Source organism: Ziziphus jujuba, chromosome 10, assembly GCF_031755915.1.
Source record: "Ziziphus jujuba cultivar Dongzao chromosome 10, ASM3175591v1".
Taxonomy (NCBI): Eukaryota; Viridiplantae; Streptophyta; class Magnoliopsida; order Rosales; family Rhamnaceae; genus Ziziphus; species Ziziphus jujuba.
This window is the reverse complement of record NC_083388.1, coordinates 27176562-27192805: the sequence shown is the minus strand read 5'-3', so window position 1 is coordinate 27192805 and position 16244 is coordinate 27176562. Positions and strand designations below refer to the sequence as shown.

At 33.9% G+C, this 16244-nt stretch overlaps 2 protein-coding genes across 3 annotated transcripts; both read right to left on the bottom strand.

Moving 5' to 3' along the window:
• Window positions 1–216: 216 nt before the first annotated feature.
• Window positions 217–6714, bottom strand: LOC107412465 (ABC transporter G family member 15). 2 transcript variants are annotated; one of them, XM_016020241.4, is made up of 10 exons: window positions 5664–6714; window positions 3139–3218; window positions 2581–3042; window positions 2352–2486; window positions 2118–2249; window positions 1751–2035; window positions 1395–1667; window positions 1158–1265; window positions 583–944; window positions 217–495 (listed from the first exon to the last, which is right to left on the bottom strand). In XM_016020241.4, exons 1-9 carry the CDS (start codon window positions 5944–5946, stop codon window positions 585–587), a joined length of 2118 nt encoding a protein of 705 aa, XP_015875727.2. In that variant the 5' UTR covers window positions 5947–6714; the 3' UTR covers window positions 217–495; window positions 583–584. The 2 variants fall into 2 exon arrangements, with proteins under 2 accessions (XP_015875727.2, XP_015875728.2); XM_016020242.4 differs by lacking the exon at window positions 5664–6714 and adding an exon at window positions 3464–3540.
• Window positions 6715–8627: 1913 nt separating this feature from the next.
• LOC107412453 (DEAD-box ATP-dependent RNA helicase 28) lies at window positions 8628–16062 on the bottom strand. The gene is made up of 19 exons (XM_016020230.4): window positions 15671–16062; window positions 15361–15540; window positions 15168–15236; window positions 14912–15018; window positions 14278–14356; window positions 13651–13824; window positions 13363–13511; window positions 13124–13219; window positions 12906–13008; window positions 12702–12764; window positions 12048–12109; window positions 11806–11902; window positions 11224–11342; window positions 11102–11144; window positions 10791–10892; window positions 10351–10449; window positions 10157–10240; window positions 9300–9577; window positions 8628–8926 (listed from the first exon to the last, which is right to left on the bottom strand). The coding sequence occupies exons 1-19, from the start codon at window positions 15986–15988 to the stop codon at window positions 8911–8913; spliced, it is 2238 nt and encodes a 745-aa protein (XP_015875716.2). The 5' UTR covers window positions 15989–16062; the 3' UTR covers window positions 8628–8910.
• Between the last annotated feature and the right edge of the window lie 182 nt (window positions 16063–16244).

Here is a 16244-nt window from a genome sequence, read left to right as displayed (position 1 = left end):
TGCAGCATGCTAATTATTTTACTCTTATGATTTCAGGGACCTAATGTGGAAAGGGGAACATTATGCATGCCAAACTAGATTGGTGAAATTGCTTTTGGATGAAATTTTCATTTTGTTTCCTCTCTGCCCTGCCTTATTTTGAACAAATCTAAATCGTTCTGGTGTCATGGGATTTACTTTAAGATTTATGTTAAACCTGCTGAGCATTCAATCATATTCATGCATTGAAATCAATATGTAGATAGAAATATTAAAGGTGATATGTTTCCATACTGTTAGATATTCCAAATGATTATTGATTGATAAATGAATATCATACTATTTCTATAAGATTGGGGATGTCCAAATCACAATACAATTCAACATTCTGGTTCTGCTGCATGCCACACATTCTCTATCTGAGGTTTTGGTAAAGAATTTGCTTTGTTGCTGTGTTGTATTAAGCCACCGCATTCTCTCTCTTTATGCAGGCATCTAACATATTTTATTGAAGTTCTGAATAAGACAGTGAATATCCGTTAGTGATAAATAAATCTGTTCTATAAGTGCTTCTGGAATTAAGAAATATATTAGTGTATCTACTTTTAATGCAGTGGAGAATTGAAACCCTCTTGAGCAGACAATGGATGCAGGGGTTGATGCCTCTTGGAAGGGAAAGATACTGCTGTTTTCCTGAACGAAGAGCGCTTCTTGAGATTTCTTAGAGTTCTCTTTGTGTAAAATGTTCGATAATAAGGTGAAGCTCTCTCCTTGAACTTGAGGATAGCAAAGAAGAGTAGCCTAAAAGATACAAGAATGAAGACCACAGCTGCCAAGTCCCACCACTTGGAGTGATCCAGCTGAACGCCCAGCATGTTTTTAAGAATGAACTCGCCTTTCAGCTTTGGGCCATTGGGTGCAAAGGAATCGAATTCAAGCCCGATCATATCGTTCTTGTATGCTCCCTATGTTTCACAACATAACAGCAGTGAGCTCTTCTGTCCATAGATTTTCTTGAGGAGATGAATGAGAGTAGAGTATTCAAAGCGTAAAGCATTTCTTTTACTATTCACAATTATTTATAAGATTTTCTGATTCTCTTGCCTTATGTCATCTCTGTTTTTTGGCGACATTGAAAGAGTTTTGTGATATGCAGTTTTGTTGAGAATTGAAATTACCTGCAATCCCCAGGCACCATAATTGATGTACGAAATTGGGTAACGCCAGATTGGTTTGGGAAGATCGGGCAGCAAGCGGAAGAACCCAGAGGTCATCATCATGATGCCCTGCATACACAGATTGCACGTTGATGATAAATAGCCATGATTGATATTCATGATCAATATTTCAACGATTGAAAAGTTTCTGTTCTTATCTCGGGAAAAAAAAGGAAAAAAGGGGGTTCCTGCTCTTACTATATATCCAGCTCCAATTATGACTCCCATCAAGAAGTTTGGAACAAGGGAAGCTATTATCATCATGGAGCTTTCCACAGTTGCAATGGAGCTGATCAGATCGAGGCTGAGGTACAAGTAGTTAGAAAATTCAGGCCTAAATTTCACCATGTAGTAAGTTATAGTCCCAGTACTAAGCGACATCAAAGCCAAGAATGGGAAAGAAGACAGGAAATTTGACAGAATATACACAGCCACCCCATAATGCCCATTGAGTCTTTCCTTGTAAAACACCTGCAGTTTCAAAGTGAGTTAGAAAAGCAAAAATAACTGGAAGATTTTCAATTTTAGTTTCTATTTATGGAAATTTTGGTTACCTTCATTTCTTCAAGGAAGGATGGGAAACCTCCAATGGACATGAAAGTCATGAAACCAGATAAAAAGCCACCACAAGCTCCACGAGCCAAGATAGCTCCAAAATTTGTTCCAACATCAAAGAAAATGCTACCAACACATATAGACAATGCTATATACACTCCGATTCTTAACCAGTAATATCCCACATCTCTTGACATGTTCACGAAAGATCTTCGAGTCAATACTGATAGTTGCTTCCACCATTTTGCTTGGCTCCCACTCTTTCTTTCGTTCCCTAGTCCTTCCTGCAATACAAGATAACATAAAAGTTATGTATAAATTCGATTGAAATCCTATTTCCAGCATAGTTCATACATGAATGCTTACTATGGTTAAGATTTCTCGAATCCTTTCTCGTGCTATTAATGAGTACTCGGAGCATCTGTATTTTTCAACCAGCATTGCTTTTATCTCTGCTGTTGCTCTGTTCATTAGAGGATCTGAGCACATTTCGATTCCCTGTTCTACCCAGAAAAAGAATTCGACATTGAAGTCAGGATTCAACATATGAATTATCACCTAAAGTGGGGAAAATATCGACTGATAATATATGTTACATACACTATTACATATATCCATCCTGTTAGAGCCCATTAAAGTTGTTGTGATCTTGTCGAAGTCCGAATTAATACAGCGAAGAAAGTGATCGGAAGGGTTTCTTCGACGTGGACATGGAACTCCAGCCTTCGCAAAGAACTGCATGCATGCATATAAACATAAAATTTGTAACATTCATCATATAAGCATACATATATAGTAATCTAAATTATGCTATGTGTTAATTAATTACCTCAACAGCCTTTTTTGCAGGTCCAAAATAAACAGTTTGGCCACCAGAAAGCAAGAAAAGATCATCAAAGAGTGTAAAAACTTCACTACTTGGCTGATGGATGGAGGAGATAACAGTTGGTCCACCACGAGCAATGTTTCTGAGAGTCTGAATAACGAAGAAAGCTGAAGCACTGTCAAGCCCACTGGTTGGTTCATCCAAAAACAAAAGACGAGGCCTTGTGAGAATTTCAAGTGCAATGCTCAATCTCTTCTTCTCCCCACCGCTTATACCTCTCAAATGCCAGTTCCCAATATTCCGATCAGCACAGTCTTGGAGACCCATCTCCATAATCGTCGCCTCTATGATGCCGTTTACTTCTTCTTTGGATAAAGTTGGTGGAAGCCTCAGATAAGCTGAGTATGTTATAGTTTCTCTCACTGTTAGTGTTCCTAACAGTACATCTTCTTGGGTCACATAAGCCTGAATCCATTAGTGGTATTATCAAGTTTACATCTTCTTTGGGATATTTATTTATGCATATATATATATATATATATATAATATGGATTCACTTACAGCAACACCATAATTTAGCCTCCTCCTCTTCCCATTAAGAAGAACGTTTCCTGTCATAACAACGTTTCCTGAGAGTCTACCTGCAAAATATGTAAGTATATGAAAATTTATCTAGTTTTATGACAATAATGCTACTTATAGACATGTAGTTTTTTTTTTTTTTTGGGTTAATATGGACGTGTAGCTTAAAATCTTTTAATCAAAGCATAAATGATTCTGGAATATAAATTATAAGCTTTGGAAGCAGAATGTTTTTTCTTTTGAATTTATTTATTTTTATTTTTCTCTTTTGAAAAGCAAGAAAATTTGCATCAGAGATGCTTACATGACAAATATCCAAAACGGGCATGAAAAAGATTAAAATGCTTGGATCAAAGCTATCGAATGGATCTGAGTCAAAATGACATATATATGTAGGTCTATTAACATGTTTTGATAATAATGAATTATTACACCAGTAAAAAACACATTTTTTTTTTCTTATTAACATTGAAAAATTTAAAAAGGTTAATCGTATATAGGGATAAAATAAAGTATTAATTAGGTTATAACATGTAATTAGGTGTTTGGATTTTGAAAATTTAAACCCTCTCTTTACTCTTTTATTTATTAAAAAATAAAAAAAATAAAAACATTTAGTTAATGTTCGAGTCATATGTAGATGGTAGGTAGATACATTTCGTACGATAGAATATAAATACGTTTAACACATTTTTTTGGTGAATAGATACGTTGAACACCTTACCATACATATGTCGTTGAAAGTGCATATTAATTCTTATATAAAAAAAATAAAAATAAAAAGATAAGCCGCAAGGATAAGATTGAATTGGTGGTATGGACGGCTAATGTGTACTAATTTTCATGACAGCTAGCCAAGCTAACATATATATATATATATATATATACGTGTGAAATTAGTTCAAGATACATAATTGGTGATTGGTGAAAGCTCTGCCTCAACAGTGCTTTTCTTCTTCTTCTTTCACTTTTATTATTTCCATTTTTAATACTTTGTTCTTATAAATTTCTTAATTTTTGTTCATGGAAACTATACAACAAATATTCTGTAAAAACCTGTTAAAAAAAAAAATACCTACTGACAAATATATTCATATTTGATCAATTGGTTTACTTAGGTTAACAAATTTCGACTTCTAAAACAAATATCTTTTATGTATATATTTTTCATCACGAACAACATTTCTTTTTTAAATAAATAATAAAAAAAATTATATGCTACATTTTTTATGTATTTAAATACTAGGTCACTTGTCCTTTTATACTTATCTACATTAGACGATGTTATGGCATTTATTTTTCCAACATCTCTACCACTTTAAATACAAACTCATTATCAAATTGGCAAGCTCTAGACCTCATTGAAAACAATATTAAATTCTGTATTCAATGAATTTCTAGGGTAAAGAGAAGGAGGAGAGGATAGGAACAATGTCACATGTGGGTTGAAGAGAGTTCAGTGCCACGAACAGAGTGACTTACTAGAAATAGAAAATTTCTCTGATCTAATGGTGTGTTCGACAGGCTCAGACTTGGCACTGATTTGGCATCTGTCTTTCACCATGGTTGACTACTTGTTGTGGACTTTGGGAGCAAAAGACAAAAGCTTGCATGTCAGGCAAGAGAAGAAAAGATAGACTGTTCATAGGAAAGCCTTGAATATTATTACTTTTAAATCTCTGTAGCTTGTTTTAAATGCTTTTTAGTCTCATCTTCCAACCCCAACACACTCCATGACCATCATCATTAATTTTTTATTTTTTTTTTCTTTTCTAGGAACATGATTTTGATGTTGAAAGCCATGCAACTCATATTAAAACCAGAAAATAAATTAAACTGCCCAGAAAATCCATTAGGCTAAGGGTTTGATTTTCCTAAATTTTTTGTGTTTTAACTATTGAAATTTTTCTATAATGGGTGAGATCGGCCACCCCTTGATTGAGATTTGCTTTTCTATTACCAATGATAGGATCATCCAGCAACAAGACCAAATATGATAGTCCTGTTACTCGTAATAGGACACGAAGTGGGCGACCTCGCCTATACTGACATAGCTTTGTTCGTAATAGGATGTAAGCACGCACCGAAAACTGGGTGACCTCGTCTACGGTAGTAGTAGAGCTACAGTAATTAAAATGTCACCAACAGTAGCAGATCTACACTACTTAAAACGTATGAATGAAACAGCAAATATATATATATATATATATATGCATATAAATTGATTAAGACTTTGGTTGTGGTTGATTATGATATAGAAATGCTAGAGCAAGAACATCATAGTCATATGAATAAGCTAAATAAGAACACATTGCATGCATTTTCTCTTTCCTTTGGTTAAGTTTCTAATGAAGACAATGCATCTGTATGCAGTACAAAGCAACTAGTTGTATATGCATATATATGCGTGCCAAAAGACATATACATATGCATATACATATACGTATCAGATATAATATATATATATATATATATAGAGAGAGAGAGAGAGAGAGAGAAAAAACCTGATAAAGAATCAAGGAGTGTGGATTTTCCAGAGCCAGATGGGCCCATAATTGCCATTATTCTACCAGGTTCAGCATACCCATTGAGGCCATCGAGTAACCTCCTGGTGTGTCTTCCATTGCCAAAGTTTGGAAGCATAACAGTCAGATCTTCCCAAACCAAATACATGGCATTGGCAACATCATGATGTTGACGATCATCGTTTACGGCCATAGAAAAATCTGCCTCGGGAGTTGAACCACCACCAGCAGAACCACTGCAATAGTAGTACTCCATCTCCATGCCAGCATTCAGACAAGGATTCTGTAATGCTCTCTACTAGGAAAAAGCATATGAAGAAAAGTTGGCCAGGTATGTTACATGAACAAACATTTAATGGCTCGAAAGAGCGATACACATCAACTTAAATAATATTGCCCCTTCATTATTGCTCTTACCGGTGAATTGCTTTACTATGGGTAGTAAATATAGTCAACAAACCAAAAGTTATGGAGATATGGAGAAAACTCTCAACATACATTTTTTTTTTTTTTTTTGAATTTTGAAAATTTGATCAGTTTGGTTTTTCATTGATATATAAAATATTGTAAAAAACTTTTTATTCTTTAAAATTTGGCCAAAAATTTCCAAACTCTCCAATTCTATTTTTGGTAAGTTAGATCTCTATATATATGTTCATGTTTATGAAAATGATTGGTGATCATATAATATATATATATATATATATTGATTAGTAAAGAGTAGAATCTTAATTTGTTGACAAGTAGTTATAGTAAGAAGGGTATGGCGAGGTAAAAGTAGGGAGGGGCAGTAAAGAAGCTCACCAAACCCATAAATGTGTGCTGTCATGAAGAATTATGGCGGTGCAGTGAAGAAGTTGAGAGTGAGAATTCATTCATTGCAATTGTTGTTTTTATCATCCCCCCATGTAGCTTTTATCTTTCCTTTTGTCCTAGATTTTCTAACGACATCGTATTGGAAGGAAAAAGTTGATTGGCTGAAAGACAGCAACAATTCAGTTCTTAGAGACCCACTCCTTTATATTTTTGTACAGGAAAAAAAAAATTTGCTGGAAAAGTTTGGTTCGATGAAAGACCGCAACAATTCAGTTTTTGGCCACTCTCTTTTATATATATATATATATATCATAGTAACCCTTTATAATTATATGGCCAATGTATATGTTTAATAAATAGAAACTATATTCCCTATGGATTAAAATTGCATATATATATATATATAGATATAGATATATATTTTACTCCCGTAGCTCCTTTAATTCATATTCTTTATACATAGTCTCAATTATTATAATATATGTGTACGTATATGTGGGCACCCATGCATGTGCCCATATTGTTAAAAGTTATATACATTTCCATATATGTATATGTTGGTAATTAGTATTTAGTACATGGTACCAAACTTTATGTTAGAGACCAGCTCTAGCCCTCAGAGATTTCTTATGTACCTTTATTTATTGTTAAGACCATTCAAAACCTATACCTCGAATAATTCTTTAATATTCTTTGGAGAACTACTTATTATATATTTTCCCTTCTTATTGATTACAGTACATTTTGGAGGCATATATATATATATATATATATATATCAAATTTTTTTCATTTACGTACATATATTTATTATTCTGAATGACTTTATTTTAGAGATAACGGTATTGTTTCAACATTTTTTAATTTATCTTAATTAAGAACACCAAACAGTTTTCCACTTGATAATTTAGACTTGAAAAAAAGTTCATTAATAAAATAAGTTCCCTTATTTTTGTGTATGTATCTAACATAAATTTGATAGGGAAAAAAATTAAAAAAATAAAAGATTAAAACAGAAGATATTCTCGGCACACATTTTTGGAAATTTAGAGCTATGCAGTAAATGCGAATAGAGCATTATAACTAGAGCAAAAATAGTTAATGCATAAGGATTCGCGGCATGATTTTGGAAGATGCATCTTTTATTATTTGGACAACAAAGTTTTATTCTAAGTTGTCCATGTTGGTGTGATATATAGTAATAGAAAGAACTACACTATTTTCATTTTGTCGGTTTAGGGCATGTAGAACTACAGTATTTTCATTTTTTCAGTTTAGAGCATGTGAACTTTTGTAAATGCTAGCAGGTATGCACAGAAAAAATGCATGCATGTCATATGCAAAATCATGTATGTATGAATGACTATCAATACAACCACAGATCGAGAAATGTTAGGCTCCAATTCCCAAAGGTGACCTGACATTGGAATAATGGGGTAGTATTTCTATTCATTAGAAAAGTTTGAAATTGTTAAAACCAAGTTGCAAGGTCCAAATCTTTATAATTTTTTTAAATCTTTCTTCTAATCATTTTAAGATTTAGAACATTAAAATTTAAAATATAGTATGTTTTCTTGAACAAATTTAGATAATTAAACTCTTGAAATTAACTTTTAGAAAAGATTAAACGTTGTCATAACCAAATTGTTTTAAAATGAAATATTCTGAAACTATTTATATTGATATGCATATAGAAAAAGGATGGTAAATTTGTACATTTGCAACATGTCCAGTCTTGCTAAGTCTGTCAAGTTCATGCTTTTTTTATGATTTCTTCGTTATTTGAACTTCGATCTAGTTGCTTTTGTTGCGGTTTGGTTTTGCCCACCTCTTTTGAACCTGTGATGTAGCGGTCATAACTCACCCACTCGACCACATTAACTAGATCCTTCTACTTCGAAATTGATTAAATAAATTATAGGTGTGAACCCAACTGTCTATTGGAATATCAGTGGCTGAACATTGGATTGCATATTAGATTGCACACAATTTATTTAATCGATTGTTAATGATCTGTAATTGAAAATAAAATATTTTTTTTCAATTGTTAGCATCAACTACCATATTTATATAATTTAAGACTAAGGAACATTAATGTATCTTTCCCAACTTTTATTTCAAATCAATATTAAAAATAAATGTGGATATATTTTAAGATTACTATAAGCAGAACTCTATTTTCTTCCTTAACATTATGCGCTTTCTATATGGAATTACAAAAATTTTTAAGTGCAAATTCACTTGTCTGAAAGAATAAATTGCTCAAGAAGAAAAATTACATTGAAAGAATTCAACTAGTAGGAGCAGGTTTTTGTTACAAAACTACCGAACTCCCCAACAATAACTCTCAGTTACTCTTAAGCTGTTAATCTTCCTTAGTACCTGCATTTGAAATCATCAAGTTGACCATGCTACCTGCGCTTATACCTGGGGAACAAAAAAACCAAAGAGAAGATTCCCTCTTTCAGAATTATGTGTGAAATAAATATATAACATGAACTAGTTCAACAAATAACTTTATAGAATACATGGACGCAATAGGATTTGGTGTTTTTGCACAAGACGAGCAATGGCATGGAAACACCTCAGATATTGTTTCACAGGCCAGTTAACTAGAAGAGATACTTAGGAACAACATAATCAAGACTAAACCTGGAACTCAAAAGTCCTCTTCTTGGCAGAGTTTTATATCCAAATTCATTTGAACATGAAACTTAACTAGTATATGCAGCAAAAGAATTGCACTTCAAAACATAGGAGAAAATTGAAAAGATGAGATAAACTTAAATCTGCTTCATACCTAGATTTGCTCTTAAAGGAACTCTTAGACTTCTTCCCTCCTGTGCCACTGCTGTTTCTTTTCTGCTTCCTCTCGCTCATATCACTCTGGAACAATTCCTGCATTTCTTCTGTCCTTGATTGAGTTCTTTTGGAGGAATGATTGGATTTCTTGCTGGCTGTCCTCACAATCTTGCCAGCATCTGCTGCCTTCTTTACAGCCTTCACGGCTTTGGCCCGTCTGTAAGCCAGGTCAACAAGAGACATTCCAGTCTTTTCCTTCTTTTGCTTTCCGCCACCCTGCATGTGTTATATATAAGTTATCGTGTGAGTAGTGCAACTGCACAAACGAAGCCCATATTTATACACTTGAAGAAAGCCTGCTAACAATATGGAGAACTAAACATCCATGAACATGTGCTCTCATGTCTTATTATAGAAGCATAACAACAAATAAGACCAGAGAGAGAGAGAGAGAGAGAGGGGTCTAAAATACCAAAATAGCATTCTGGTAAAGTTTAAATTTCATATGGCTATAAAGGTCGGAGTAGCATGCATTATAGAACAACACCAAATAGAAAGACCACCGAAATTGACAAGAAAATAAACAAAACCAAGCAGTCAAAATCTTATTAATTTGACAAAATAACTATGACCAATACCATAACAAGACCATAACTGCTGCATTGTGTTGTTAAGAGATGGACGGATATCCTAACTGGGCCATAATTAAAACAATTGAACAATTATTCAAAACATTCTAAACAACTCGCCAAGCAGTCTATAAAAGCATTTCAATGTGGATGAATTATAGAAAATATAAGCAACTTTCTCAATGTGGATGAATGTCAAAAATAAAGAAGAATAGAGAAGACATACTTCCAATTTTCCACTTTGATTTTCTTCCTCCAGCATTTCTCTAGCTGCTTCCAATTTTCTGCGTTTCTTTCGGGGCAAATTTTTCTGCTCAATATACATCAGCAAAGAATGAATACCATGCCCTATTTTTCAGTCAAAGGTAACCATTAAACATGAAGAAGGATAAGTAAAGCTAAGATACCAAGTATCATTACCTCACGCTCTCTCTTCCTCTTTTCCTTCATTTTGAGGTCTTCAGCTTGTTGTGCACTGATTACCTCAGTTTTAGAGTTATTTTCTTTTCCCAGAGATGCCTGTCAACAGAAATTTCAGATTGATAACCTTAACTTTTTATATGAAAAATCCAACAGAAAAGGTTATACCAAGATTAATCTCAATACTTGTTGGGGAAAAGATTCTGCTATAGTATTACACTGACTACATTGCTGAAGTCAGCAAGTTCCTTTACACATAGAATCAGGACCAAAATATGGCCTTAAAACCTCATGTATCTAATGAGGTCAGAGTAGGCAAAGAATAACAAAACTGGATGGCAAGCATCCATTCCCAGGGCAATGTTTTTATTGATTAATGCAAAATCCAAAACCAGCACATGGGCAAACTTTTGGGGGTTAAAAAAGAAGATGGTATTTACCTTAGCTGCCTTTGCTGCAAGTTTTTTCTCCTTTTCTGTCACAAACCATGTCCTTTTGGGACGTGAAAAAATTTCATCCCTGTGGGCAATCAAATTTTCTGCCTGCTCACATTACAGAAACACATTATTTATATTGAAGGCTAAGCTTATGAATAAGATCATGTAACAACTGAAGGCTAACATTCCAAGCAATGCCATCGATTTCCCACCAAATGAAGAAAAGAAAAAAATATATATATAAATATTCAGTTCTAATGAGTGTAGAACTGTGTTTTCAAAATGTCAATATAGCAGGGGGTTGAAGCCAATACCTTTGTTACTTCCATCTCAGCTTTTCTTAGTGCTCTCTCTTCGCTGCATATGATGGGAGTTAAAAATCATTGCACAATTGACATAAAGTAATAAACTTTTGATAAAATGAGACAATGGAAACCTCTTTTCTTGAAGAATTGCAGCCACTTGATCTTCCATTTGTTCAATTGTCTGAGACCACTTAATTATTGATTGCTCAGCAACAATTCGGCTCTTTAGCTTTGAACCAGCTCTTTTTGCCTATAAATTTTAACTTCCCCAGTTTAAAAGACAACTATAGAATTATTATTAAAACCATCATTCTCTTGTTTAATTTTCATTTTAGTAGTTGGACAAGAGAAGCATAAGAAAGGCGAAAAAATTTTGAGAATATAAAATTAAATGTGTGGAATAGAAACCATATTTTGAAAGCATATACTGAAAATGAAATGGTTTCAAAAATTATCATTTACTATATGTTCAATTAATCAACAATACTAAGAAGAAGAACTGGAATTAATAAGCATAATTGCTCTCTCAGAAAAATAAAAATGAAAAAGGATGCTGCCTGTCCTGAACTTGAATAAATGCCTATGTACTTTTTTCTTATTGATAGTGATAACAAGTAATTTAAAACTGAAGGAAAAAAAAGCTACCTAGAAGATGCTTAAAAGATTAAAGAAATAAGGTAGAAAAATGAAAAAAACATGACGATGATGCTCACAATAGCTTTTAAAAGAGATCGATCATTATCTGTCACAAAGGTGACAGCATAACCTTCTCTACCAGCCCTTGCTGTACGACCCACTCGATGAACATAGCTGCAGAAAGGAACAAAAATGATAGGTTTTAAGCATACAAATTGGAAACAACATTCAAAACAAGAAAAGTGTAATAATTCAATACAAAAGAAAGTCACTGATAAGTGCATCACCATACTGTTAACAACGAAAAGAGTTAAATTACCTCGTAAGATCACGTGGACATGCAAAGTTTATAACTGTTTGAACACCAATTATGTCGAGCCCCTACAAAAAGTAACAATTATAGTATCAAAAATAGACTCAAACCTTCTTCAATCTTATCACCATCCAATTTCCCAAACAATAAAAACAACAACATAATGAAAGGATGATGGAATAAAAAGTCAAAGTAAGGAGAACAAGGCATTAATAAATAAAGGAGGGAATGTGTTCTTGGGTGACAATGGAAAGAAAATTATGAGGAGTTGCCACTCAGCCACTCAACCAATTGAGAATGATCAATTATCACTATTATACCACATCAAGTAAACAAAACTTTCTAGGAAACAATAGTGCTCTTCACACATGAAAGATGTAGTATAATACCGATCACTGGTCATCATTTCAGTGATCAACATCGGCCAAACTCCAAGAGTGCCAGATTCAAGTATAAAGGCATATATTCAGAAAAATAAAACAAATTAAAATAAAAAAATACAATTATATTTTAGAATATAAGTATTAAATTTTAACAAAATAAACAAAAAAAGCTTATTAATGTTGTAATACCAACAAACATATTTATTTGATTTAAATTGGCACTTTAAAAATAATAATTAGAAAGTAGAAATAAATGAGTTCAAGAACTTGTTCTTACACGTGCAGCCACATCAGTTGCAATTAAATAATCAACTTCCTGCCTCCTGAAAAGTTCCAAAGCCTACAAAAATTAACAGAAGTGAGACAATGTGAAATTAGAAAGAAAAATAGCACAAGCTTATAATTTAAAGCAAATACAATCAATTCTAAAACAATTTTGCCACAAACAATATAGTAGTAGCGTTGAACTTGAGTCACTCACATCAAGACGTTGGACTTGAGTTAGATTGCCATGAAGCTCAGCAGCTTTAAAACCAGCTAATCCAAATAAAATCTTTAATCTATGTGCAGCCTGCTTTGTTCCACTGCCAGCAGAGACAAAAGAACATTACAAAAAAGTTAGCAAAAGGCGCATATCCAGAATGGTAAGGACACAGCATCAATGATGAAAAAATTAACTGCTTAAAGCAACAGAAGAACCTGAAGATGATCACTTTGGAAGAAAAAGTCTTTGAACACAATGCAAGAAGAACTGCTTCCTGGTTTACTTCACGCATTCTTCGTATTCTAACTACCCTGTATGATAGAATTCAAAGACGTTGTCAACCATACACCTTTCCTTAAATTTAAAGGACAGAACTGTTAAATTTGTTGTAAGAATACTTAAGTTACATTAACCAAACAAACAGGAATAATAATCATTTGGGTCTTAGAATTACTCTTCAGTAAGTGTAGCTGGTCGTTTTGCAGATGGATCAGCAGAGAGGCGCAAGGGTTTTGCCAAAGAAAGCTTGACAAGCTCATTAACTTCTTCAGTCATTGTAGCTGAAAATAGCATCGTTTGTCTCCGTTTGGGACAAAGACGAATCTAAAAATGAACTAAAGAGTGTTAGAAATGAAACCAGTTCTCAGAAAAGAGTTATTATATATTTCCTTTCCTTTGGCAGAAAAACTGCTTTAAACATTCTATTTTTGACAAAATTAAACCAAAATGAAACTGAAGATACCAATTCATGAATTTCAGCACTAAACCCAAGCTCCAAAAGACGATCAGCTTCATCAAGAATGAGTACTGCAAGATCTTCCAAAGCTACTGACAAAGAATTGCGTAAATGGTCTATCATGCGACCTGGAGTGGCCACAACAATATCTGGCATCGATCTCAAGGCTGCTTCTTGCATCTGACAAAGAATGATTTCAATGGAATATCTTGATAAATAAACCAAAACAAGTGAAATTTTTTTTTTTTTTTAACTAATTCAGTATCTTGGCCACCTGATAAGAACATTGTGCTTGGCAAAAGAATTCAATTAATTTGTTATTCTCAGGTCTGACATGCTTTAAGATTACTCCATGCTAAAATTTCTCTGGAAAGATTCTTAGCTATGAGGAAAAGTAACAGAGGCTACCTGGTTTACACTTAAAAATACAACTTGTCTATTTAACAAGGAAATTCAAGAGCCAAAATCTAAAAGGTCAACTAGATAATAGATATCACTTTAACCATGGAAGCAGAAAAAGTCAAAGAAAAAGAAAATAATCATAGAAAGCACCACCCTAACAAAATGGCACACAATCCCACATTATACCATGTGTTTGAAAATTATGCATTAATGAATGAAATTAAGACAAACCTTTGTTGAAAGCCCTCCAACAATCAAGCAACATCTGATATCAGTAAACTGGGCAAGTTTTTCAATCATGCTGTGAACCCTGCAAAGCATTGTATTAGAAACAAACCAAATCTAATTATTAGTCAAAACTAAAATGGAAATAAATAGAGAGAAGATGTTCTATACATAGAAGCTTTCACGTTAACTATTTTAAAATAGATAGCTAAGAGGCAATAACAATGGGAGGGAAGAAAAGTTTCTAGGAAATCCCTTACATTTTACTCTTAATACTAGTAAAATTACATTCTGTATATATCAGTATCTTAGTTCCATTAGTTATAAAACCTTTTACATATCAAAGCACCTAATTATAGTTGCAAGTTTATGCTTATGGTCAACAATGGGGAAATACCTTATTATAAAAATTTGACGTATTTCAGGCTTTTTTTTTTTTTAATTATTATTATTTGTCACTTTTTTATTCTAGACCAGCAAATACCAATATGTCACCAAATCCGCCACCTGACATGACCATTACTTATACAGCTCTCTCTTCAAATATATTTATAACTAAAGTTAAATTATCATTTATGCGGCAAACTGCACAAATATTTAAATAACAAAAAGACAAAGAAATGGAGGAAACAACACGTACTGGACGGCCAACTCTCTGGTTGGAGTCAGAATAAGGACTCTTATCGCCAATTGACGTTTCGGGCGAAACAGTAATCTTTCCAAAGTCGGCAATGTAAATGCGGCAGTCTGCATTAACCCAACAACAAAAAGATAAAGCATAAATTATCTCAACTGCAGAAGAACGTTTAAACAAATTACAATCTTGCCGAACTTTATAAAGCAACCACTACCAGTTCAAAGTTCAATGCAAAGAGAGCTTTTCAAACAACTTTTACCTTCCCGGAACCAGTAATTGCACTCCCACATATATCACGCCCAGCCATTGCCAACGGTATACAAGCAGCCTGTGCCCCACCACAAAAACCCCCAAAAAAAAAAAAATTAAAAAAAAAAATGGAAAACTTAATCTCAGCAAAAGTTAGACAGATAATTAATCAACAAAATGGTCGGTCAGTGCAAGAGAGAAACCTGAATAGGTGTAGGTTTGGTATATCCCAAAGCCTCACAAGCCCGAAGTAAAGGACGTGACAAATTGAGTTCCATGAATGAATTGGCATGGAAAGAAGCTCCCTCAGAAGGCGCGAAGAATGACTTACTCACGCCGGCATTGCTAACCTCATCATCGTCATCTTCCGGCCTATAATCTTCCTAAACAATCAACACCACCCCAAAAAAAGAAATAAATAAATAAATAAAATTTTCTTAAAAATTCAAACTTTCTCTTACAAATTGAGAAAGAATTTAAGAAATTGTAGAGTGAGCGTGAAAAAATGTTTACTTGTCTATCAGGTTCGGACTCTGAGCTACTTTCATCGTCGTCGTTAGGGTTTTCAACAGGGAAGGAGCGTTCTTGGATAGCTTTGGAGATCTTGAAATCCACAGAGGTGGTGCTTCGACGGGCATGTTCTTCGGCAACAGTTTCGGAGTACAAACCGAAGTCCCATGGAGATTGAGAATGGCGACGGGTGGTTTTTGACCCTCCTTCTGCTTCTACGTCTTCTTCTCCTTCTTCTTCTATGTCTTGCTCATCTTCTTCGGCTTCAATCTCTTCCACTTCTTCATCGCTAGGCGGCTCAAATACGAAGGTCGGAGCCATACCAAATTGGAAGAAACTCGCAAACTTTCTTAACAGCTGCTTTTTGGGCCAGGGTTTAGTCGTTGAACAAGGGTTTTAGTGGAAGGGGAAACTTCAACGACGTGTCGTGCATTTTATGATTATTATGCGACATACGAGTAGGCTTGGGCCTGTACGGGCCTTCTAAGTGTGCGGTGCATTTTGCCAGAATACTTCTTTATACATTCATTCTGAAACTGCATACACTCACTTTAATTATAAAAATTCTAACGATAAT